This window comes from Neoarius graeffei, chromosome 4, assembly GCF_027579695.1.
Source record: "Neoarius graeffei isolate fNeoGra1 chromosome 4, fNeoGra1.pri, whole genome shotgun sequence".
NCBI lineage: Eukaryota > Metazoa > Chordata > Actinopteri > Siluriformes > Ariidae > Neoarius > Neoarius graeffei.
Genome location: NC_083572.1, coordinates 67,479,434 through 67,505,929, shown reverse-complemented (window position 1 = coordinate 67,505,929; position 26,496 = coordinate 67,479,434). Strand labels below are relative to the sequence as shown.

The 26,496-nt window shown below is 42.5% G+C and overlaps 2 protein-coding genes across 2 annotated transcripts in view; both read left to right on the top strand.

Moving 5' to 3' along the window:
* zmynd10 (zinc finger, MYND-type containing 10) overlaps positions 1–18,936 on the top strand; it is a 47,819-nt gene extending 28,883 nt beyond the window's left edge. Inside the window, exons 8-12 of the mRNA XM_060919512.1 lie at positions 7,727–7,899; positions 15,821–15,946; positions 17,459–17,580; positions 17,718–17,843; positions 18,065–18,936. Of these exons, the coding sequence (XP_060775495.1) occupies positions 7,727–7,899; positions 15,821–15,946; positions 17,459–17,580; positions 17,718–17,843; positions 18,065–18,164 (647 nt within the window). The 3' untranslated portion in view covers positions 18,165–18,936. The remainder of the gene's footprint in view (positions 1–7,726; positions 7,900–15,820; positions 15,947–17,458; positions 17,581–17,717; positions 17,844–18,064) is intronic.
* A 1,994-nt stretch (positions 18,937–20,930) lies between these two features.
* LOC132885164 (ras association domain-containing protein 1-like) overlaps positions 20,931–26,496 on the top strand; it is a 39,309-nt gene continuing 33,743 nt past the window's right edge. The window contains exons 1-2 of the mRNA XM_060919513.1: positions 20,931–21,416; positions 23,598–24,127. Of these exons, the coding sequence (XP_060775496.1) occupies positions 23,818–24,127 (310 nt within the window). The 5' untranslated portion in view covers positions 20,931–21,416; positions 23,598–23,817. The remainder of the gene's footprint in view (positions 21,417–23,597; positions 24,128–26,496) is intronic.

Here is a 26,496-nt window from a genome sequence, read left to right as displayed (position 1 = left end):
TCTCTGGTCTTTGGTGATGAAGTCATCGCTCCCTGAGTTTCAGTGAGGAATATTGGTGCCATCTTGTATAGAAATGTTGTTACAGATCAGTGCTGTGTGCAAGGGTGCTTTCTTCCAGCTACAAAATATTGCAGATATCAGGACATTTTTGTCGTTCAACACAACAGAGATCCCTATTCATGCTTTTTTCCCCCCTATAATTGTAAAGCAACCTTGGGTTTTGAGAGAGGTGCTATATAAATTGAGCTTATTATTCTTATTATTTTTCATGACATCAAAGGTTGACTCATACAACATGCTTCTCTTTGGTTTGCTGAAGTATGAACTTCTGAAGCTTCAGCGTAGAGCCCTGCACTCCCACAGGAGTCCCGCGGGACCCGACGCAAAGCAGTGCGGCGCGGGACAAAGTTTGAAAGCTCATTGCGGGCGGGAGGGGGAGTGCACAATGCGGGAGCGGGCGGGAGAGGTGATAAGCTGCAGTCCCGCTAACTAAAAACGTGCTTAAAATAAAATTTATAAATTATTAATTTATGTCTATCATATATAATTTGTGCTGGATATTTTATTTGGCATTAATAAAAACATTTTAAGATGCCTAAATTTGCGGATGTGGTCTAATCTCGCGTACGTTTCCGATTCCTTTCCCCTCTTCCGTGTTTGAGATCTCCGATCATGGCAGAAGAGCAGACTACGTGAGCTGTAGATATTTATGCTCAAATCCACTCAAAGTAGGGGTCGGGGCACCATCACGCTGTGTCTTTTAAATTATATTAATTTCTTATAGGCCTACTTGTATTTCCTAGAATGTAAATGTGAGGAGTGACATATAAGCTATGTGCAATGTACAATATTCTTAATATCCACTGTAGATTTTGGTAGGTGTGTTGGGTATCTCTGTAAAGCCTCAGCTGCGCATGCCGCCTGGCAACGCGCACCCTCGCTACGTGCGCTAAGTGAAGGATCGGTCAGTGGAGAGCTCAGCTAAGCTCAGCATGTTTAATTCCCCAAGCCAATGACAAGAACTTTCGTGAGAAATAACGCGAACGTCTGCATCATGCAGGATTTGCAGGCGGGAGCGGGACTGAAAATCATAATTCTTGGCGGGAGCGGGACTGAAAATTCTGTCCCGCGCAGACCTCTACTTCAGCGTGTTCTTAATGCCACTGCTCGGCTTCTGATGTATACACATAAATGTATAAATCAGTTCAGTACTTTAGGATGGCACGGTGGTGTAGTTGTTAGCACTGTTGCCTCACAGCAAGAAGGTTCTGGGTTTGAGCCCAGTGGCCGACTGGGCATGTGTGGAGTTTGCATGTTCTCCCTGTGTCTGCGTGGGTTTCCTCCGGGTGCTCCGGTTTCCCCCACAGTCCAAAGACATGGTTAACATGGGGTGGCCTTAGACTGAGGTGCCCTTAAGCAAGGCACCTAACCCCCAACTGCTCCCTGGGTGCTGTAGCATAGAAAGAAAGCACAACTTTATTCATCACATGTACACTTGTGAAATTCCTCTCTGCATTTAACCCATCTGAAGCAGTGAACACACACATGCACGCACACGTGAGCAATGAGCACACACACATACCCAGAGCAGTGGGCAGCCATGCTAACAGCGCCCGGGGAGCAGTTGAGAGTTAGGTGCCTCGTTCAAGGGCACCTCAGCCCAAGGCCGTCCTTAGCCTAAGCCTAAGCTCTGGGTATGTGTGTGTGTGTTCATTGCTAACGTGTGTGCGCATGTGTGTGTTCACTGCTTCAGATGGGTTAAATGCAGAGAGGAATTTCACAAGTGTACGTGTGTTGAATAAAGTTGTTCTTCTTAAGCAGCTTCATTGGTTACTAGTAGAGAAATGCATTCACTTCAAGATTGTACTTCTGGCCTTCAAAAGGTTGCATGGTCTTGCGCCTGGTTATATCAGTGATGATCTTCAGCTCTATGTCCTGACAAGAACACTGAGATCTTCAAATGCTGTTCTTTTAAAGCCAGTGGATTACCATCCCAAGACATATGGCTATCATTATTTTGCTGTAGCTGCGCCTCACCTCTGGAACACGTTACCGATAGACATGAGATCTTGTGACTCCCTCTTTTTACAAGTCAAAACTTAAGATTCATCTGTTTAGAACTTCATACAGTATCTCTTATTGCCCATTCATATATATTTACATATTGTATATTTAGCGCTCAGAACTCTTTCGCTATGAGCGCTTTAAGTATTTTTGTTGTTGTTGCCAGCCTTACACTAAACACCTTTTCAAGCAATTTCACTGTTGCAGACAAATCCACAATGTCAGAATGAAATCGTGAGCATTTTGCTAGAATTGTGGCGTGCTCCTGTTATCTCAATCATTTGGTGTAAGATGGTCAGGATACCTGTCAGTGGCGGCTGGCTCATAGGGGGCGCTCGGGCGCCGCCCTCCCAGATGTGGAGGGGAAAAAATATATATCGATATATATTTTTACAAATGTTATTATCAATGTCAGTTTTACTTAATAGTGCATGTGCCTACATGCGATCTGAATTATTTAAACAACATTTCCACCAACTGACTCTCATTCAATGGTGAATTTCCACCGACAGATGCGTATCATTTCTCTTCTTGGGCGCTCGGCAAAGCGCCCCAGAAGTGCAGCGGAATAGCCAATCGTGTATGGTTGCTCGGGAAAAATCATAAATATTTGGCCAATCAGCATCGCCGAATTTAATGGTTTTGGGGCGCTGGAAATTTCGCCCCTGCTACAGAAAATGCATCTCTCTCTGTCTTTGATGTTCAAAACTAGACTTTTGGTTCATATTGGACAATAATCACACATCTCTCGTCATAGTTTGTATTCACAACAGGAGTGTCAACACTGTGTTTCGCTCCCCCTCTCACTGTCTCGTTTCACAGAAATACACCTAGCTCAGAACACACACACACACACACACACACACACACACCTGATTTCATAGTCACTCTCTCACACAGAAATCTTACACTCACCTTAGAATCAGACACACACACACACACACACACACACACACACACACACACACACACACACACACACCACCTCACTCAGTCCCACACTCACCTTAGAAACCTTCCTCCCTCTCTCTCACTCATTCACTCTCTCTCTCTCACACACACACACACACACACACACAGTTGATTTGTATAGATTCAGCTGAAATCATACCCTTGCTGTAAACTTCTCTCAAGAATTTGAGTATTGTATTGTATTTGAAACCGTTCCTTTCCAAAGCATAAATGGAGCCTAATATAGTTGTAAATTATTAATTTACTTTATCTGTGAAACTGCTGATTTTGAGAAGGAAATTAAATTATTATTGTGGAATTGTCATTTTCTGACTGTTCATTTGAATGCTTATACTGGACTAGGCAGGGAACTCTACTGGCACACACCAGCCCCACCAAGAATTTTTTTCACCAGCCGCCACTGATACCTGTCTTGCAACCCCGATTCCAAAAAAGTTGGGACAAAGTACAAATTGTAAATAAAAATGGAATGCAATGATGTGGAAGTTTCAAAATTCCATATTTTATTCAGAATAGAACATAGATGACATATCAAATGTTTAAACTGAGAAAATGTATCATTTACAGAGAAAAATGAGGTGATTTTAAGTTTCATGACAACACATCTCAAAAAAGTTGGGACAAGGCCATGTTTACCACTGTGAGACATCCCCTTTTCTCTTTACAACAGTCTGTAAACGTCTGGGGACTGAGGAGACAAGTTGCTCAAGTTTAGGGATAGGAATGTTAACCCATTCTTGTCTAATGTAGGATTCTAGTTGCTCAACTGTCTTGGGTCTTTTTTGTCGTATCTTCCGTTTTATGATGCGCCAAATGTTTTCTATGGGTGAAAGATCTGGACTGCAGGCTGGCCAGTTCAGTACCTGGACCCTTCTTCTACGCAGCCGTGATGCTGTAATTGATGCAGTATGTGGTTTGGCATTGTCATGTTGGAAAATCCAAGGTCTTCCCTGAAAGAGACGTCGTCTGGAGGGGAGCATATGTTGCTCTAGAACCTGGATATACCTTTCAGCATTGATGGTGTCTTTCCAGATGTGTAAGCTGCCCATGCCACATGCACTAATGCAACCCCATACCATCAGAGATGCAGGCTTCTGAACTGAGCGCTGATAACAACTTGGGTCGTCCTTCTCCTCTTTAGTCCGAATGACACGGCGTCCCTGATTTCCATAAAGAACTTCAAATTTTGATTCGTCTGACCATAGAACAGTTTTCCACTTTACCACAGTCCATTTTAAATGAGCCTTGGCCCAGAGATGACGTCTGCACTTCTGGATCATGTTTAGATACGGCTTCTTCTTTGAACTATAGAGTTTTAGCTGGCAACGGTGGATGGCACGGTGAATTGTGTTCACAGATAATGTTCTCTGGAAATATTCCTGAGCCCATTTTGTGATTTCCAATACAGAAGCATGCCTGTATGTGATGCAGTGCCGTCTAAGGGCCCGAAGATCACGGGCACCCAGTATGGTTTTCCAGCCTTGACCCTTACGCACAGAGATTCTTCCAGATTCTCTGAATCTTTTGATGATATTATGCACTGTAGATGATGATATGTTCAAACTCTTTGCAATTTTACACTGTCGAACTCCTTTCTGATATTGCTCCACTATTTGTCGGCGCAGAATTAGGGGGATTGGTGATCCTCTTCCCATCTTTACTTCTGAGAGCCGCTGCCACTCCAAGATGCTCTTTTTATACCCAGTCATGTTAATGACCTATTGCCAATTGACCTAATGAGTTGCAATTTGGGGCGGCACGGTGGTGTAGTGGTTAGCGCTGTCGCCTCACAGCAAGAAGGTCCTGGGTTCGAGCCCCGGGGCCGGCGAGGGCCTTTCTGTGTGGAGTTTGCATGTTCTCCCCGTGTCCGCGTGGGTTTCCTCCGGGTGCTCCGGTTTCCCCCACAGTCCAAAGGCATGCAGGTTAGGTTAACTGGTGACTCTAAATTGACCATAGGTGTGAATGTGAGTGTGAATGGTTGTCTGTGTCTGTGTCAGCCCTGTGATGACCTGGCGACTTGTCCAGGGTGTACCCCGCCTTTCGCCCGTAGTCAGCTGGGATAGGCTCCAGCTTGCCTGCGACCCTGTAGAACGATAAAGCGGCTAGAGATGATGAGATGAGTTGCAATTTGGTCCTCCAGCTGTTCCTTTTTTGTAGCTTTAACTTTTCCAGCCTCTTATTGCCTGTCCCAACTTTTCTGAGATGTGTTGCTGTCATGAAATTTCAAATGAGCCAATATTTGGCATGGAATTTCAAAATGTCTCACTTTTGACATTTGATATGTTGTCTATGTTCTATTGTGAATACAATATCAGTTTTTGAGATTTGTAAATTATTGCATTCCATTTTTATTTACAATTTGTACTTTGTCCCAACTTTTTTGGAATCGGGGTTGTAAGTCAGTCTCTTTCCTGTCTTGATGTTCCAATAATAATAATAATAATAATAATAGCGCAGCACGGTGGTGTAGTAGTTAGCAGTGTCACCTCACAGCAAGAAGGTCCTGGGTTTGAGCCCAGCGGCTGGCGAGGGCCTTTCTGTGTGGAGTTTGCATGTTCTCCCCGTGTCCGTGTGGGTTTCCTCCGGGTGCTCCGGTTTCCCCCACAGTCCAAAGACATGCAGGTTAGGTTAACTGGTGACTCTAAATTGACCGTAGGTGTGAATGTGAGTGTGAATGGTTGTCTGTGTCTATGTGTCAGCCCTGTGATAACCTGGCGACTTGTCCAGGGTGTACCCCGCCTCTCGCCCGTAGTCAGCTGGGATAGGCTCCAGCTTGCCTGCGACCCTGTAGAACAGGATAAGCGGTTAGAGATAATGGATGGATGGATGGATAATAATAATAAAATCAACCTTGTTTAATATCATAAATTTTTAGTCTTGGCTCATGCAAATTGTGATGTGGACATCGTCGGCAACCAATAGGTGAGCTCTCTCCAGCACCAAATAGGAAGCAGCAAAAGTGGGTACAGGAACATCTCTCACAAGGAGTCTTGCGAATAGTGACACTGTAAGATCCCCAGTCTTTGCAAGATCATAGTCTGACTAAAAACTGTGACTATAACACATTGTCTTTAGATGTGGGCGGGTATCAGACTTTAGTCTTTTAAAAGTCTTTTCGGAGTCTCCTGTGGATGGTCAGCATAAGGTAGACTCATTACTTTAATATGTGAAGTGGGTATATTAAGATACTCTGAGCTCTTCCATTGTGTTGTTCCTAACAGCTCTTGAATTTGACTCATGCCCACTCCCGGCCCCTGTACTCTGCATTCCAATGCATTAGAGGTGCTCACTCTTTCCTTTCTCAGGAGCTGAGGAACTGAGCATTCTGCCTCTTTTTGTTCCTGCTAAGCAGCTTAACCTTTTTCTTCCTCATAATCTCTGTAGCCATGTCTGTTGTTCACTCCTTTAGCCTGAACGGCCTACTTCACACATTATTATCGGCATTTTGTTCTATAGTTAGAACAAGGCACGATTTGGGCATTCATCATGTCTATCATCCAACTACATCTGGGGCTGGCAGAACAAATAGCTTGCTATCCTGCCGTGAAATACAAGAGGTTGAGAAAGTGGGGAAAAAGTTCAACAATTTTTAAACATGTTATGAATTTATAGACTTAGTTACGCTCTGTGTCCACAAAGACAACGCTGCTTCATTCCAATCTGAACAACAGGCCACCGTTCCAATGGCACAGTTAATTAAACAGGGCAGGAATAGCAAAATGTCAAACATTAAAACATCTTAGTCTCGTTAGCAAAAAAAGAAAGAAAGAATTAGGGTGCGTCTTTGAATCCACTTCCTCAACTCTTCTTCATCTGCAAAATGAAAATGGGAGCAAGGATAATAAAGCCTATGAAAGTAGGAGCTTTTTCAGGCTACCCACTACTCCATGCTCAGACGGTCTGGAATATAAGGAAAAAGGAAGGGCCTAAATAAACATCCACTACTCCACTAAATGTCCACTACAGTCTATTTAAATAAACTCTTAAAGTGCCATTCCACCATTGGATGTATTCTTTGGCATAAAATACAATATATTTTATGACAACATGACTAGACAGAAAATCTTTTAGCTTCAAAATGATATATCAAACATAATTTTTTGACAACGACAAGTATATTAATTTTGCGACCAAAGTCACCTACCCTTTTAATTTCCACGCGGTAGTGAACCGTGATGTCATCGGCAGGTTCCCCTTCTTGTGTACCACGTCACGTGTGACGTGGCACAGATTATCAGCAATGGCGGATAGAACGCGATTTCCACTTGTCGATTGCTGTGCCGATATTCACCATCGACCGTCTCCTTTGGGCATCACTTGCTATTTTCCTTCGCTTCTTTTACGAAGCTGACAATCGCGTTCTATCCGCCATTGCTGATAATCTGTGCCACGTCACACGTGACGTGGTACACAAGAAGGGGAACCTGCCGATGACATCATGTTTCACTACCGCGCGGAAATTAAAAGGGTAGGTGACTTTGGTCGCAAAATTAATATACTTGTTGTTGTCAAAAAATTATGTTTGATATATCATTTTGAAGCTAAAAGATTTCTCTGTCTAGTCATGTTGTCATAAAATATATTGTATTTTATGCCAAAGAATACATCCAATGGTGGAATGGCACTTTAAGGAAAAAGAAAAAAAAGGAATATCCATTTTACAAACCAAACTCTTTGTCTCCCTCTGTAGGTAATCTGCAGAAGTATGAAGGTGGGAAGTGGATAGACATCCCTGCAGAGGACAAGCTAAAAATGACCAAACTAGACGGGCAGGTGTGGATTGCTTTGTTGAATCTACTGCTGAAGCAAGACTGCCAGAGGAAATATGATTTCAACGACTTCAACAAAAACCAGCTCTTAAGGGTACAGTTTAGCAGTATTAAAGTACTTAAGCTGTAGTGTTGTAAGAGTAAGGAGGAAGAGTGGCTCTATGCAAATGACTTCTCCCCTTACACACACACACACACACACACACACACACACACACAGTAGTTCATATAATGCGCAGCAGGATTGAAGACCTATCTTATCAAACTGGTAATCAACAATGAAAACCATATCACATTAACAACATGTACTAATATATAACAGTTATTCCACGAAATCTTGTCATATTGCCATGCGCCTCGTCGACTATAAGCCATGTACGACAAGATTGTGTGGAATAACTGTCTTATTATATCCACATTCACTGGATTTTGAGAAACAGCATTTTTATTTTTTGCGAATTCGATAAACACTTTTTATACAAAACGTCTGACAAAATTATTTCCACTTAGAATGTAAACAAACTGGCAAAACGACAGTAGCAATTTGTGAAAAATGCTATAATAATAATCCATTCATTATCTGTAGCTGCTTATCCTGTTCTACAGGGTCGCAGGCAAGCTGGAGCCTATCCCAGCTGACTATGGGCGAGAGGCGGGGTACACCCTGGACAAGTCGCCAGGTCATCACAGGACTGACACATAGACACAGACAACCATTCACACCTACGGTCAATTTAGAGCCACCAATTAACCTAACCTGCATGTCTTTGGACTGTGGGGGAAACCGGAGCACCCGGAGGAAACCCACGCAGACATGGGGAGAACATGCAAACTCCACACAGAAAGGCCCTTGCCGGCCGCTGGGCTGAAACCCAGGACCTTCTTGCTCTGAGGTGACAATGCTAACCACTACACCACCGTGCCGCCCCATAATAATAATAATAATAATAATAATAATAATAATTCTTGAAAAATAAATAAGGTTCATTCTTACCATCAAATACTTTTTTTCCATATTTTGTTGCTGCTTTTTTTTTGTATTTTTGGGAGTTTTCTTCGTCTTTAGGTTTTTTGGCGGGTGGCAAGCCAACTTAAAGGTGTATTACCGCCACCGACTGGGCTGGAGTGTGGAACGGAAGATATTTGGGGGGATAGAAAGACGATCAACTCTCTTCCTCTTTACTTCATTTTATTCAAGTAGAAAAGGATGACGGATTAGTCATCTAGAAAAGAACAAAGCATAATAAGTATACATGCAACTACTGGAGCATGACATCACTATCTATCTCCTTTCCCCAGGGAGAAGTTTTAAAAGGTACGTAGAAAACTTGACACATAAAATAAATAACAAATTTTAGTCCTAACAATTTCCTTATTGTCCAACAGTCATTAAAACAAACACAAAGTCTAAACACACAACAGTTTATGAATGACCACCACACACTAGAGACCTCATCTCTCTTCCAGGGGGGGTATTATTGTGACCCACCGAAGACCCTGGGATATACACATAATCACACTAATCCTTATGACGCTTCTCTCTGAGTGCAGCTTCCTTGGCACCAGGCTTGTTGTAAGGTAGAAGACGCCTCAAGGAGAGTGGTAGCTTAACACTTTGTTTAGCTGGTGATGTCTCTGGCAGTGACGGGGTAGAGTCCACAACTGGTTGTGTCTCCGGGGTCTGCTCTGGAGGGGCAACATCTGGTTCAGTTGATACAGGTTCCACATTCAATTCTGATGCAGGTTGAGGTGGAAGTTGCACAGATGTCCTCACAACAGAGGGTTGTGAATGTGCAGGATAGGTAGAGTCAGTGTATGGGACTACATTATTGGGAACTGCATAATCAAGCTTGGTGGGTGCTGGCTGATATGGCTGGAATTTTCTCAGGTGTTGCCGGTTCCTGAGTGTTACCCTGCCCGAACCGTCCACACGAATAGCATACTGGTGAAATTGACGTACCTCAACAACCACCCCAGTGCGGTCCCAGCGGCGCGGGTGATTGCCAACTAAGTTTTGCAAATAAACATGATCGCCAACTCTCAGTGGAGGCAGCTGTCTTGTATTTTGAGACCATTTTTCATGTTCTCTAGAATGGCGCTTTGCCAGAGCCACCTCCCTGTTTTGCATGGTTTCCTGCCATGTATTGTGAGGACAGTATTTACCCAAGGGAATTGGGATGGAGTCACGAATCGGCCTGCCAAACAACACCATAGCAGGTGAGGTTTTAGTTTCTGGGTCTATTGAATTGCGATAGATAAGCATGGCCCTTTGAAATTTGTCAACGTTGAGGGAACCAGTGGGGCCGGTGTTGTCGGTCAACATTCGTTTCACTGTCTTAACGGCAACTTCAGCTCTACAGTTGGCATGAGGATTAGCAACAGATGTGAGATGATGGCGGACACCCCAAGACATCAAGAACTCCTGAGTCTTGCCTGAGGTGAACTGAGAGCCTCCATCTGACGTTAACTCCTCAGGGATCCCAAATGTCACAAATGATTCACGCAGGTGCTTTATCAGACCATCTGCACCTGAAGTAGATCTGAACACCATTGGCCAGTTTGAATATCTATCCACTAGCACCAAATACTCAATATTGTTGTGAAGGAAATAGTCACCACACACTTTCTGAAATGGGTAATCTGGAGGAACGATGTCACTAGGCGGCTGCAAAGCATTTGACTTGGCAATTCTGTGACAGTGAGCACACTCTTCTCGGACTCTGCTTATATCTATGGTAATACCCGGCCAGAAAATGGATTCTGCGGCCCTTTGACACATGCTATTGACACCCTGGTGTGCTGCATGAAGTGATGATAAGATATGCTTCCTCAAGGAGGTGGGGATAACAATCCTCTGACCCATGAGAATCACGCCATCGACGCAAGAGAGGCTTTGGGCGTAACGATGGAAGGGACGCAGACTTGTTGGAAGATCCAGGCACTTAGAAGGCATACCATGTTGCAGAATATTCATGAGATCATGTAGGACTTCATCGGAAGCTGTGGCCTCCTTGACCATGTCCCATGTCACGATGTTAGATATAAAGTGAAGCGTTGTAAATGCTTCTGCGAGGGTAGTGCTGTCATCAGCAAAGTCCTCTGTGCCTGAGGTTGACAGGGTAGGTGATTCTGATGATTGCAAGGATTCTGTGTCCATTCTGGTCTTGTCTGGGGGAGGATAGCGTGAGACCGCATCAGGTCCTTTGTTCTTCGCACCAGACACATGTACAAGAGTGAACCTGTATGCTAGTGTCTTTTCCTTAAGATTGAGGAGGCGCCTGTTGCTTATCTCAGTGAGGGAGCGATCATTGAGAATTCTCAGCAGTGGTTTGTGATCTGTAGCCACAATGAGGTCAGAACATCCAAGGATGTAGTAGCGTGTTTGATGCAGTGCATAAGCCACGGCAAGGGCTTCCCCTTCAATAGGGGCATACCGACTCTCAGCTGGTGTTGTGAATCTACTGCCAACAAGACAAAGTTTCCAACCATCAGGACAGCATGTCAAAGTTTTGGAAATGCACTGACAGTACTTTTGTCTTAAGAGGAATCCTATTCCATCAACCGACCAGTCAGTCGAGAGACATGTTGTACGGGCTGGGTCAAAAAGCCTAACACCCTTCTTCATTTCTGATATGATAGCATGCTTTGACCGCTCAAAGAGAGTGTTCAGTTCATCTGTCCAAGCAAATTGTGTTGATGGCTTAAGAAGGTGTCTGAATGGTCTCATCTGTTTCGCAACAGCAAATGCATAGGCTCCTTGGTTGACAAGTCCAAACCATGCTCTAGCTCCAGATATGTCCTTAGGTGTTGGGAAGTTCAAAACCGAATCAAGGAACTTTTTGCTTGGCTTAACCTGGGTGGATGTAACTGTAAGGCCTGCAAATTCAACGGATTCCTGAGCAAACTGGAACTTCTTTGGGTTGAGGGTTATTCCATTGCGGGCACATAAATCCAGCCACTTACAGGTTTGAAAGAAAGAAGCCTCTATAGACCCTGCCCACATGCAAGTATCATCAACGCATTTCACCTTGTCTGGAAAATCTGCTATGATGCTATCAAATCTTTGGGTGTAGGCATCCCCACTAGCTAGAAAGCCTTGAGGTGCAACTTTGTATCTGAACCTGCCCCATGGGGTAATGAAGGTGGTGATATGTCTATCCTCTTCTCGAATTGGCACAGAGTGGTAGCCATTCCACGCATCAGTGACTGTCTTTCTTGTATTCTGAGGAATGCGATCAGCCAGATGAAACGGGCTTGGCACATGGTGTGTTTGCCTGACTGCTTGTCTGTTCTGTGGCTGCAGATCGACAGTCCGTCTCGGACTCCCATCTGCCTTTGCTGCAACGACCATCCGTGAACACCAAGTTACAGGTGTATTGGGGCTGACCTTTTCAAGGACTCCAATTCTAACGTCACGTTCCAAGTCTTTCAGAACTTTGTCCTGCCAGTGAATTGGTACAAGGGCCGGCTTGTGTACAGCTACAGGTCTTGCCTCAGGATCAACATGCAACTGCAAGGGTTCACAGTTCATCATAGGGAGAGGTTGATGCTCGCACACGTTGAAGGTTGTGCTACCGTAATAATCGAGGAGCCATGCCTTGAGTGCTGGTAAATCTTCTTCTGTTGCTGTCAACCCCGGTGGTAGAGACTTGGGTAAGGGTGGAGGTGACTGGCCCCGCTGAGGACAATGGCAGATGGAGTCATCTGGGGTTTCAATGGACGAAACATGATCAGGGGGTTGGCTGGTTGGTATCTCAGGAAAGTTGGGTGGGACAATTCCAAGGTTCTCGAGGGCTTCTCTGCACAAAAATGCCTTCTCTATCTTTGTAGACACATACACCAAATGTTTTGATGATTTCATAGATCCGGCAATGTCAGCGAGACAAATTTGTAGAAGGATGCCGCCCTCAATTCCCAAATCTTCTATTATTGCCCCACGCATCTTAAGCTTAACAGGCATGATGTCGCTTCTCTTGTATCCCATGGCAAATGCGGTCTGAATGGGTATCACAGAGCTCTGGCAGCCTGAGTCAGCTACCATAGGTATGGAGAGTCTCTTTAATCCTGAACTGTTGCTAATAGGGTAGCCTAACTCACTCTGGTCTTCGGGTAGTGGGACTAAGTCGACGACAACTGTGGGATGGGGCTTTGATGGACGTTCGATCCATCTCTCCTCATATATGTGGTGGGCTACTGGTGTCTTGCCGATCTCTGGCTGCTGGATTTTCCCATGAAGACTTAAGGTGCACAACTGTTCAAATGCAGAAAGGTTATCCTCTGCTTGACATGCGTTAACCTTGTCCTTGTGTTCTCGATGTACAGCTTGGTCCTTTGAGTCCTTACTATTGGCACAGAATTTAGATGTATTGTCTCTATGTCCCCACTTTTTACAGGTCGAACACTTACTACAGGATGCTGTAAAATGTCCCTTTATTGAGCATTTGTTACATGTTGAAGACCAGGCAGGGCATCTCTTTGACCTTGTAACCTTGTCGTTCCGTTGACCATGACTTGAACCACCGCACGCCCAACACCGTCCAGTAACAGGAGATGAGTTGCTTGATTTCTGCATACTGTTAACCATGCCTGCACAATCACCAACTGCGTTCCTGGTTGCTTTACCTTGTTCCTTCTGTGCGATGAATGCAACTATCTCCTCAAGGGTGCGATCAGTCTTTGTGTCCCCAAGAAGATCTGCGAGTATTTCAGGATCTGCTATCCCCCGAACAAGATTATCTTTGATGATCTCATTACTGAAGTCAAAAATATGGTTACAGCCTGGCTGTTGGCACATTGCTGTGAACTGGCATAGAGCTGCTTGTCCTCTAAGACTGGCGAGGAAAGTCCTTATGCCTGCACCTGGAGGCTGTACCATCTTCCCCAGTTTAATGCGGTGGACCAAAATGCTCTCTTCTTTCACGGCAAGACGTCGGATTTCACTCAGTAGATCAGCCTCTGGCATCCCAGCAACATCACAACGCAGGTCTCGCATAACATCAGTCCTAAGGTCCTCACTGCAGCAGTAGAACAAGGCTATTGATGCTTGGTTAACTGATATGGCCATCCCTGTCTTGTACATCGCCCACTGTCGGGTGAAGGCTGACCACTGGTCTGGGTTGCATCCTGAGTCAATCTTGGGGGGATCCAGTTTAAGCTTGGAGGGAGGTGATGCTGTGTGCACTGCCTTGTCATGCATCTGTAGCGCTGTAGTGAGGGCTGCTGCGAATGCTGCTTCGAGGTCCTGAGACTCCCAGGTGCATCCCTCCACAGGACATGTAAGTTTCGGCATGGCTCAATCTTCTACCTGACACGATTACTTTTTTTTTTTTTTTTATCTACGCTGTCCAATCAAATCACGCTGTGGGAGACGCTTTCTTCAGCACCCGCCCACTGCCGTCTCCTGCCTGTGCAGGGTCTGTTATCATCAAGATGGAGTTCTTGTTGAGGAATCCGTTTAGCACTCCCGTCGGCCAGTGTATCGATGACCAATCCGTCATAGAAAGACGATCAACTCTCTTCCTCTTTACTTCATTTTATTCAAGTAGAAAAGGATGACGGATTAGTCATCTAGAAAAGAACAAAGCATAATAAGTATACATGCAACTACTGGAGCATGACATCACTATCTAGGGGACAACCAAAAAACTATATTCTTTTAGCTATTTCTGTTTCTTTTAAACACTTGATAATTTTTTCCGAGTAGAGTTTTATTTCATCCTCAGTTGGTTCAGCAAAACGCTCTGCCATTTTGTTTTTCTCTACTCACAGTATATGAGCTGATATCCTAGTAGTAGAGTAGCCAGTCAGAGCGCGTGATTGCTCATGTCCAATGAATGTGGGTAGAATAAAATACGATATCATATATATATGTTATTTACCAGCTGGGAGGTCCGTATCGTGAAATACCGTGACTGAGGTCTGAGTCCCTCTGGGCTGAGGTCAGTATTCAAGGCCGAGGTCACGGTATTTTACCATACGGACCGACCTTAAGCTGGTAAATAATATATTTATTTTTTCTTTACCAAATTCTAACAGAAAACGAGAGCGCCCGAAAGGGAAAACCGAGCCGAGCTGCCATTTTGAATCCTTATTCACGGCTGTGATGCAAATTGCTTCCTCCTCGGTATACAAGTGCACTTCCATGGCAGGAAAAAACTACATTTTGCTGCTTATGTAGTCCCCTATTTATACAAAATTGAGTCATTCAGGATTCAGCCATGTTTTTGCTCGCCGTTAGCAACAGTTACAGGTTTTTAGCTTTCTCCTGAAATGTTTTCTTTTATTTCTTCTTCCTCAGGGTAGTAAAACTCGCTTTTGCTGTGAAGACTGTCGTTATCGCTATCCATGCTGTAAAATTAATGCTATTCTCCTGAGAAATGCTGGCAAAAATTTATAAGATTTTTGATAATCTTGTAAGTAAATCTTACAAAAAAAGATAAATGTTGACAAAAAAAGCTACTATGTTTGTTGTTGTTATGAACAAGCGAGTCGCCAGAGGTCCATAATCGGGGTCCGTAACTGGGGTCCGTATCGTAGGATATGGACCCGCTCGCCAGCCAATCGGAGCGCAGGATTTGATGGAAACTGGACCGCAAAAAAAATAAAATACCATATTAGAAAGGTGACAGTAAATGTGACCCCTTTTTGTCCTACTGGACATTATTAGCCTTACTTTATCAGCAACACCCTTCAGGATGTGATGTCTATATGTCATTCTCATCCTGTGCCAAGTCATTGTCTAATGAAGTCTTATCTGATCTTTCTTTTTACTGATAAGTAAAACACTATATGCTGTGCTGCAGTATTTTATTTTTAGCACTATTTCCCCCCTTTATCCTGTTGTCTTATTTTCCTCTCTTGTTATTTCCTTGCTCATCCAGTCTGTCTTTAAGTATCATTCTACAATGGAATATTTAATATTAAAATATCTTTTTTCCAGTAAGACACACCATGTAAACGCGTTGTCAGGTTTTATTTTATGATGATCATTGGTTTTTCTGTGTGGGTGTTTGTAGCTGCGTAGGTTTTTGACAGAGGTTGTTATCGATCAGCTGCCAAATCTTGCTGAACTTCAGCGTTTCCTCAGCCACTTAGCTGTTACAGACCCTGCACCTCCAAAAAAAGACCTTATCCTTGAGCAGGTAGCATACACACACTGTGCTGTGATTCAGCAGTTACAGTGGTGCTTGAAAGTTTGTGAACCCTTTAGAAGTTTCTATATTTCTGCATAAATATGACCTAAAACATCATCAGATTTTCACACAAGTCCAAAAAGTAGATAAGTAGGAATTTTAGTCCATTGCTCCGTACAGAACAGCTTCAACTCTGGGATGTTGGTGGGTTTCCTCACATGAACTGCTCACTTCAGGTCCTTCCACAACATTTGGATTGGATTAAGGTCAGGACTTTGACTTGGCCATTCCAAAACATTAATTTCATTCTTCTTTAACCATTCTTTGGTAGAACGACTTGTGTGCTTAGGGTCATTGTCTTGCTGCGTGACCCACCTTCTCTTGAGATTCAGTTCATGGACAGATGTCCTGACATTTTCTTTAGAATTCGCTGGTATAATTTAGAATTCATTGTTCCATCAATGATGGCAAGCCGTCCTGGCCCAGATGCAGCAAAACAGGCCCAAACCATGATACTACCACCACCATGTTTCACAGATGGGATAAGGTTCTTAAGCTGGAATGCAGTGTTTTCCTTTCTCCAAACATAACACTTCTCATTTAAAACAAAAAGTTCTATTTTGGTCTCATCCATCCACAAAACATTTTTCCAGTAGCCTTCTGGCTTGTCCACGTGATCTTTAGCAAACTGCAGATGAGTAGCAATGTGCTTTTTGGAGAGCAGTGGCTTTCTCCTTGCAACCCTACCATGCACACCATTGTTGTTCAGTGTTCTCCTGATGGTGGACCCTTGAACATTAACATTAGCCAATATGAGAGAGGCCTTCAGTTGCTTAGAAATTACCCTGGGGTTCTTTGTGACCTCGCCGACTATTACACGCCTTGCTCTTGGAGTGATCTTTGTTGGTCGACCACTCCTGGGGAGGGTAACAATGGTCTTGAATTTCCTCCATTTGTACACAATCTGTCGGAGTCCAAACTCTTTAGAGATGGTTTTGTAACCTTTTCCAGCCTGATGAGCATCAACAACGCTTTTTCTGAGGTCCTCAGAAATCTCCTTTGTTCGTGCCATGATACACTTCCACAGACATGTGTTGTGAAGATCAGACTTTGATAGATCCCTGTTCTTGAAATAAAACAGGGTGCCCACTCACACCTGATTGTCATCCCACTGATTGAAAACACCTGACTCTAATTTCACCTTCAAATTAACTGCTAATCCTAGAGGTTCACATACTTTTGCCACTCACAGATATGTAATATTGGATCATTTTCCTCAATAAATAAATGACCAAGTATAATATTTTTGTCTCATTTGTTTAACTGGGTTCTCTTTATCTACTTTTAGGACTTGTGGAAAATCTAATGATGTTTTAGGTCATATTTATGCAGAAATATAGAAAATTCTAAAGGGTTCACAAACTTTCAAGCACCACTGCATGTCTACAGAATTACATTTATTATCTGACAGAGTAAATGTTTACATTTATGAACTGTGGTTCATACACCATGTACATCTAGCTACCAGAGATTTGGAATGAGATCGTCGCAGAGAATTCTGGGAAGTGGAAGGCCATAGCTAAACACCAAGTTAAGAATGTGTTCAGCCCATCTGAGTGTGAGCTGCGAGAACAAGCAAACAGGTAAGTCATGAATTGAGAATATTTCTAAGTTTTGCAGTCCAGGTTTATCTGACCTTGTGGCACTTCTCAATTGTGTGTGTGTGTGTGTGTGTGTGTGTGTGTGTGTGTGTGTGTGTGTGTGTGTGTGTGTTCATTAGGCTGGCAAATACTTATAATCTTGATGTGATGGAGTGTCTCATCCCAGATAAACCAAAATGTGGTGCATGTGGAGCAGTGGGGGTCAAGCGTTGCTCCCGTTGCCGGGGAGAGTGGTACTGCAACAGGTACCATACATCAGCTTAACATGCTCTCAAACAAAAAGATCATCGATTTAAAAGAACAAGAGTACCTCATCTTTGATTGTAACATATATTATTATGAATAATAAATTTGTTATAAATGTTGTGATAAATTTGCACTGTTATTCACTATCCAGAACTGTAAAAACACTACACTTTGGTTAACTGTGGACGACACTGTCATCAAGAAATGTGTTTCTTCACAGAGAATGCCAGGTGAAGCATTGGCCCAAGCACAAACTTGCCTGCCAAATGATCGTAGAAACCACAGAGAAACTAGAAAAAGAGCTGAACATCAAGACCTGATGGACTTCACTGTTTACTAATAGGAAAGCGACAAAGGCTTCATTTTCAGTCTTACAGAGATCAGAGGAACAAAATGATAGTCAATGCCATTGTCTGAATGATCTAAAGCTTGGGTTGCTATGGTTTTGATGGGAATTGAGGAAGAGGAGGAGCTACAGGGCATTTTATTGTCGTAAACTGAGCCTGTGTGTGATTGCATCAACTGCATTGAACCTTTTGATTGAACTTTTTTTGAACTACTGAGATTTTTTTTAAAGCAAGGAATGTTTACGACAGACCTAAGAGGATGCTTATATCTGCCTTGATCCAATGTCATTTTGATTATGCCAGCACATCATGGTACACTGGTTTAACTAAGAAATACAAGACTAAGTTACAGTTTCCCCAAAACAAAGTCACTTGGTTCTTTTTAAATGCACCAACCAGAACTCATATTGGCGCTCATGAATTTGAATTGGTTGGTATGTTGCCTGTCGAATTATGGGTTCACCAACTCAAATGAAATCTTGTTCATAATATTGTCAATGGTAAAGTTCCAAATTATTTCTCGGCTCACTTTCAACTTACGTGTAATCATCATTCAGTCGGAACAAGATCCAGTAGCACGTCTCTCCAGATACCCTCAGTGAAGTGCCATGGTAAATCTGTTTGTTTTTTTTTTTGTTACACCAGTATCTTGTTATGGAATAGCCTACCTAGTCATATACAGAATCTCAGATACAAACCCCAGTTTAAATCTCAGGTTAAAGAATTTTTATTCAATAGTTATTGTTCTCGGGAGTCTTCAGCTTTTATTTGGTATTAAACATTTACTTATTGTACTTTTATTTTGTTGACTATATAATTTTTAACCTCACTTGTTATTATATACTCTAACTTTTGTTCCCATGTTGATCATGTAACTCCTTTTGGACCACAATGGAAATAAATGCTTGCACTTTATTGTGTTATCCATTTATTCTTATGCTATTGTATCATCCATCCATCCATCCATCCATTATCTCTAGCCGCTTTATCCTGTTTTACAGGGTCGCAGGCAAGCTGGAGCCTATCCCAGCTGACTACGGGCGAAAGGCGGGGTACACCCTGGACAAGTCGCCAAGTCATCGCAGGGCTGGCACATAGACACAAACAACCATTCACACTCACATTCACACCTACGGTCAATTTAGAGCCACCAATTAACCTAACCTGCATGTCTTTGGACTGTAGGGGAAACCGGAGCACCCGGAGGAAACCCACGCAGACACGGGGAGAACATGCAAACTCCACACAGAAAGGCCCTCACCAGCCACTGGGCTTGAACCCAGAACCTTCTTGCTATGAGGTGAGAGTGCTAACCATGACACCACCGTGCCGCCCATTATTATATCATTTTTATCCATCCATCCATTATCTGTAGCCGCTTATCCTGTTCTACAGGGTCGTGGGCAAGCTGGATCCTATCTCAGCTGACTATGGGTGAGAGACGGGGTACAACCTAGACAAGTCGCCAGATCATCACAGGGCTGACATATAGAGACAAGCAACCATTCACACTCTCATTCACACCTACGGTCAATTTAGAGCCACCAATTAGCCTAACCTGCATGTCTTTGGACTGTAGGGGAAACTGGAGGAAACCCATGCGGACATGGCGAGAACATGCAAACTCCACACAGAAAGGCCCTCGCCGGCCACTGGGCTTGAACCCAGAACCTTCTTGCTATGAGGTGACAGTGGTAACCACGACACCACCATGCCGCCCATTATTATATCATTTTTATCCATCCATCCATTATCTGTAGCCGCTTATCCTGTTCTACAGGGTCGTGGGCAAGCTGGATCCTATCTCAGCTGACTATGGGTGAGAGACGGGGTACACTCTAGACAAGTCTCCAGATCATCACAGGGCTGACATATAGAGACAAGCAACCATTCACACTCACATTCACACCTACAGTCAATTTAGAGCCACCAATTAGCCTAACCTGCATGTCTTTGGACTGTAGGGGAAACCGGAGGAAACCCAGGCGAGAACATGCAAACTCCACACAGAAAGGCCCTCACCAGCCACTGGGCTTGAACCCAGAACCTTCTTGCTATGAGGTGAGAGTGCTAACCATGACACCACCGTGCCGCCCATTATTATATCATTTTTATCCATCCATCCATTATCTGTAGCCGCTTATCCTGTTCTACAGGGTCGTGGGCAAGCTGGATCCTATCCCAGCTGACTATGGGTGAGAGACGGGGTACAACCTAGACAAGTCGCCAGATCATCACAGGGCTGACATATAGAGACAAGCAACCATTCACACTCACATTCACACCTACGGTCAATTTAGAGCCACCAATTAGCCTAACCTGCATGTCTTTGGACTGTAGGGGAAACCGGAGGAAACCCAGGCGAGAACATGCAAACTCCACACAGAAAGGCCCTCGCCGGGCACTGTGCTCGAACCCAGGACCTTGTATCATTTTAATCCGATATCATTTTCATGATGAATGAATGAAAAGGAAAATGTAAGTATGACCACCATTGTGTGTCTTGTTTGTACATATGTAACTGTTTTAGAAGATTTTTATAGTTAGTCAGTGTTGAGGTTTTTGAGGATATTACTTAAGTGTAAAATTAGTTTCAACACAAACATACACACACTTGAACTCAACTGACGAGAGAGAGAGAGAGAGAGAGAGAGAGATCCAAATACTCCTACAGAAATACAGAAGTGCATGCTACGCTGATTTTAAGCAAGTCAGCCTAAGTCTAACCATACACTTGCACACTCGTGGTAAACAGAGAAGAGAAAGGGGGTTCGGGCTAAAGCGATTCGAAAAGGAGCAGCTCTCCGGAAGTGGCTCAAGAATTCATTCCGCTATTGTGTTACAGTTTGCGCGACAGCGATCAAGGGACTTTTTTTTTTTTTTTTGCAGATGTGGCAGCGGTTCACATCGGCCTGGATCAAACAAAATGCAGCCACGAGACACAGCAGGCTCTGAGATGGAAACTCGTCAAGAAGTCAGGGCGTGTTCACCCACAACTTTCTTGCAGCAGTTAAAGTGATGACAGTGAACTTCTCTGTTATCACTCCACAGTTATTTACCTCAGGATACCGAGACGGGTGTTGTGATGTCCATGTCGAGCCTCTGCTCTCTATTAGGTGATGTTTTTTTTTTGTTTGTTTTTTGGAGATTGGATTATCTCGGAGAGAACATTTCTCGTGAACGGATCTTTTGACTTTCAATGCAGTCATCATTCTGGTCCTGTCGGTAGGTCATTACATAATTCACGTTTTAAATATATATCCCTGATGTAAGCTGTCTCACATCTGCATTCGTTTTACAACTCTCTGTTCAAGTCCGTAATCTGACACTGGACTCTCTCAGTTCCTTTCTGCCTCTTAAAACATAAACTTCTCAGTTTCCTCTAAGTCTCTGTTAACTGAAACTTTGCATTAAGCTGCTGGAAAATCCACAACTAAACCTGAAACTTCCACTCAGCCGCCTTAGGAAAGCAGTTGTAATTAGTTATTGAGGTAAATATGACTGTTTCCTAAAGCTAAACATATTTAAAGATGAAGAATATTGGCTATATCAATATCATGCTAGCTGAATGGAATATATCTGATATACCACGAAAAAAAGCCAGCTAATATTATTATTATTATTATTATTATTATTATTATACATACTCAGTGTCTTTTCCAGTTTTTCATTGTCCGTTGGTATGTTTTTCTCTTAGGAAAGCAGTTTTAATTAGTCAGTGAGGCAAATATGACTGTTTCCTAAAGCTAAACATATTTAAAGATGAAGAATATTGGCTGGCTTTTTTTCGTGGTGTATCAGATATATTCCATTCAGCTAGCATGATGCTAGCTGAATGGAATATATCTGATACACCACGAAAAAAAAGCCAGCTAATATTATTATTATACATACACAGTGTCTTTTCCAGTTTTTCGTTGTCCGTTGGTATGTTTTTCTCTTAGGAAAGCAGTTTTAATTAGTCAGTGAGGCAAATATGACTGTTTCCTAAAGCTAAACATATTTAAAGATGAAGAATATTGGCTGGCTTTTTTTTCGTGGTATATCAGATATATTCCATTCAGCTAGCATGATGCTAGCTGAATGGAATATATCTGATATACCATGAAAAAAGCCAGCTATTATTATTATTATTATTATTATTATTATTATTATTATGCATACACAGTGTCTTTTCCAGTTTTTCGTTGTCCGTTGGTATGTTTTTCTCTTAGGAAAGCAGTTTTAATTAGTCAGTGAGGCAAATATGACTGTTTCCTAAAGCTAAACATATTTAAAGATGAAGAATATTGGCTGGCTTTTTTTTCGTGGTATATCAGATATATTCCATTCAGCTAGCATGATGCTAGCTGAATGGAATATATCTGATATACCATGAAAAAAGCCAGCTATTATTATTATTATTATTATTATTATTATTATTATGCATACACAGTGTCTTTTCCAGTTTTTCGTTGTCCGTTGGTATGTTTTTCTCTTAGGAAAGCAGTTTTAATTAGTCAGTGAGGCAAATATGACTGTTTCCTAAAGCTAAACATATTTAAAGATGAAGAATATTGGCTGGCTTTTTTTTCGTGGTATATCAGATATATTCCATTCAGCTAGCATCATGCTAGCTGAATGGAATATATCTGATATACCACGAAAAAAGCCAGCTATTATTATTATTATTATTATTATTATTATACATACACAGTGTCTCTTCCAGTTTTTCGTTGTCCGTTGGTATGTTTTTCTCTTAGGAAAGCAGTTTTAATTAGTCAGTGAGGCAAATATGACTGTTTCCTAAAGCTAAACATATTTAAAGATGAATATTGGCTGGCTTTTTTCATGGTATATCATTCCATTCAGCTAGCATGATATTGAACGAGTCTAGCTGAATGGAATATATCTGATATACCACGAAAAAAAGCCAGCTAATATTATTATTATTATACACACACAGTGTCTTTTCCAGTTTTTTGTTGTCCGTTGGTATGTTTTTCTCTTGTAAATATGCATGAAGGATATCTAATCAAGTTTTGGTAGCCTTTCAGATGTTCAACAAGTCTTTCTCTTTCCCAGCGAATAAAGAAATCCTTCTGCGCATGTGCAGTAGAAAACTCTCTCATTGAATATTCATATCAGCTCCAATGTGTGACATCATGTTGCCTTGGCAACCATGCAATATCATAAACCATATTCAGTGCTCATTCTCCATTGAATAGAGTGGCATAATACACGTAGGATAAATGATATGCTAACAATATTGCATGCTATCAAACCAAATGAATGAAACCCGCTAGAAGGGAATAGAATACGTGTTTTTATTCCATGGAAAAAGTGTCCTGTATGTATAATACTGAATATCAAAACATAAATCTGATTATCATCTTTTATGTTGTTGTTGTTTGTATTTATTTCCAGAAGTGCAAAGTCAGTGTTGAACCCAAACCTTCAGAACCTCATAGACCTTCAACTGTGAAACAATGAAAGGTTTTGGACATTTCATTCAGATATTTGTCTTAAATTGGACTGGATATCAACTGCAATCAGTTGACTCCAAATCAAACAGCATGCTCTGACTTAAAGATTCAGAAGACAGTTTATTTCAACACAGGTGGATTATAAAGCTGTGAAGAGCATCATGTCATTTGGGGAATTGATTGAGCTTGAGGAGCTTGAGGAACGTATTGAGCTTGCTGATTCTTTACCATCCCGGACTCCTCGCTTAGAGAGAGTCAATGCCTTGAGAATAAGCCCAGGAAAATTCCCAGAGCTCTGGAACCGTGTGCGGATTATCAGGCTCCTGGGAGACACAACGAAGGACCCACAACTGGTTGAGGAGACAGGAGAAGGCCACGACTTCCAGCCCTGTAGCCATGCTCAACCCACCTGGTGTGATCTGTGTGGAGACTTCATCTGGGGGGTGTACAAACAAAGCCTGCGCTGTGCCAGTGAGTGTTGGTCTCTTTGTGAGGTTATTTGTAATAGTATTGTACTCTGTCTTCCATTAATGAAAATTGTGTGGTCTGTGAGAACAGCATCCAGGTAAAGGCAAGCAGACTCAAATTTGGACTCGTAGCCTCCCAGCTGTTATCCAGACATACATTTCTCACCACATACACTGTAACTACATAGCTTTTGTTATTATTTCCACCGTATTTACAGAATCATTTGGTGTAGGTACTAAATAATATGCTTTAAGATGATAAGATGAAAAAACAAGATGTTTTCCTTGACGGTCTGTTATGGAAATATATAATCAAACAGGGATCAAATAATTTACATTCAAAGTATAACTATGACCGTATTCTGTTACGGAGTAAAAAGGAAATCTGAAACGGGTATACTATTTCCATACAAGTCTCCATCAGTAACAGTTGATTACTGTACTTCAACAAATAGACTTTGTGTCAAAACTATAATGAATTTGCTCTTTTTGGCCTTATAGGATACAGTTACAGAAGCGAGTTATGTATAATAATGTTATCTGTTATCACCCACATGAGGATGGGTTCCCTTTTGAGTCTGGTTCTTCTTAAGGTTTTGTCCTCATGTCGTCTCGGAGAGTTTTTCCTTACAGCCGTCACCTCAGGCTTGCTCATTAGGCATAAATTTGTACATTCATATGTTAAAATTTTCTGTCTAGAATTTACATATTTCTGTCAAGCTGCTTTGCAGTAAGGTCTATTGTTAAAGGCGATATACAAATAAAATTGAAATGGATTGAACTGAATTAATGTACACAGATAACATTAAGCTGTACTGCTATAGGGGTGGCACAGTGCCGCAGGTAGCCTCACCACTTCTTAGCTCCAGGGTCTACAGCTTGGGTGGAGTTTTGCATATTCTACTTACATCCCATCTCCTGAAAACATGCCACTCGGTAGACTGGCTGCGCTAATTGTCTGCGGTGTATTCTTGCTTGCATCTGGCGTTCTTAGGATTGGCTCAAGGTTCACCATCACCCTGACCAGGATAAAGGAGTTACTGAAGATGACTCAAGAAACATATTGCAGTAGACAGCAGTATCAAAAAAAACATTATTTTCATGGGTGGTGTTCTGTGAAATTCAGCACATGATTTTTAAAAAGATTACTTTAAAAGATAAAAGTAATCAAAAAAAGGTAAACAGTCTTGGCATGAAATCAGAAAAAAAGCACTTCTCTTTGCTTTAATGAAGTACTACAGGCTAAGAGTGATGCTCTTTACAAGTTTGTGCTAAAATGACATTTAACAGTTAGTTTCTTGCGAAAGTATTCCCCCCCCCCCCCCCCCCCCCCCCCCCCGGCACCTGTTTTGTTGCATTACAAGCTGAAATTAAAATGGATTTTTGGGGGGTTAGCACCATTTGATTTACACAACATGCCTACCACTTTAAAGGTGAAAATTGTAGTTTTTTTGTGATACAAATAATAATTAAGATGAAAAAAACAGAAATCTGGAGTGTGCATAGGTATTCAACCCCCCCCCCCCCCCCCCCCCAAAAAAAAAAAAGTCAGTACTTTGTAGAGCCACCTTCTGCTGCAATTACAGCTGCAAGTCTCTTGGGGTATGTCTCTATTAGCTTAGCACATCTAGCCATCGGGAGTTTTGCCCATTCCTCAAGGCAAAACTGCTCCAACTCCTTCAAGTTAGATGGGTTGTGTTGGTGAACAGCAATCTTCAAGTTATGCCACAGATTCTCAATTGGATTGAGGTCTGGGCTTTGATTAGGCCATTCCAAGATATTTAAATGTTTCCCTTTAAACCATTCCAGTGTAGCTTTAGCAGTATGTTTAGGGTCATTGTCCTGCTGTACCATGAACCTTCATCCCAGTCTCAAACCTCTGGCTGACTCAGACAGATTTTCCTCCAGAATTGCCCTGTATTTAGTGCCATCCATCTTTCCTTCAATCCTGACCAGCTTTCCTGTCCCTGCAGATGAAAAATATCCCCACAGCACGAAGCTACCATCACCATGCTTCACTGTAGGAATGGTGTTCTCAGGATGTTGGGTTTGTGCTACACATGGCATTTCCCATGATGGCCAAAAAGATCAATTTTAGTCTCATTTGAACCTTCTTCCACGTGTTTGGGGAGTCTGCCACATGCTGTTGGGCAAACTCCAAACATGTTTTCTTAAGCAATGACTTTTTTCTGGCCACTTTTCCATAAAGCCCCGGTCTGTGGAGTGTACGGCTTAAGATGGGCCTATGGACAGATACTCCCATCTCCGTTGTGGAGCTTTGCAGCTCCTTCAGTGTTATGTTTGGTGTCTTTGTTGCATCTCTGATTAATGCCCTCCTTGCCCGGTCTGTGAGTTTTGGTGGGCAGCCTTCTC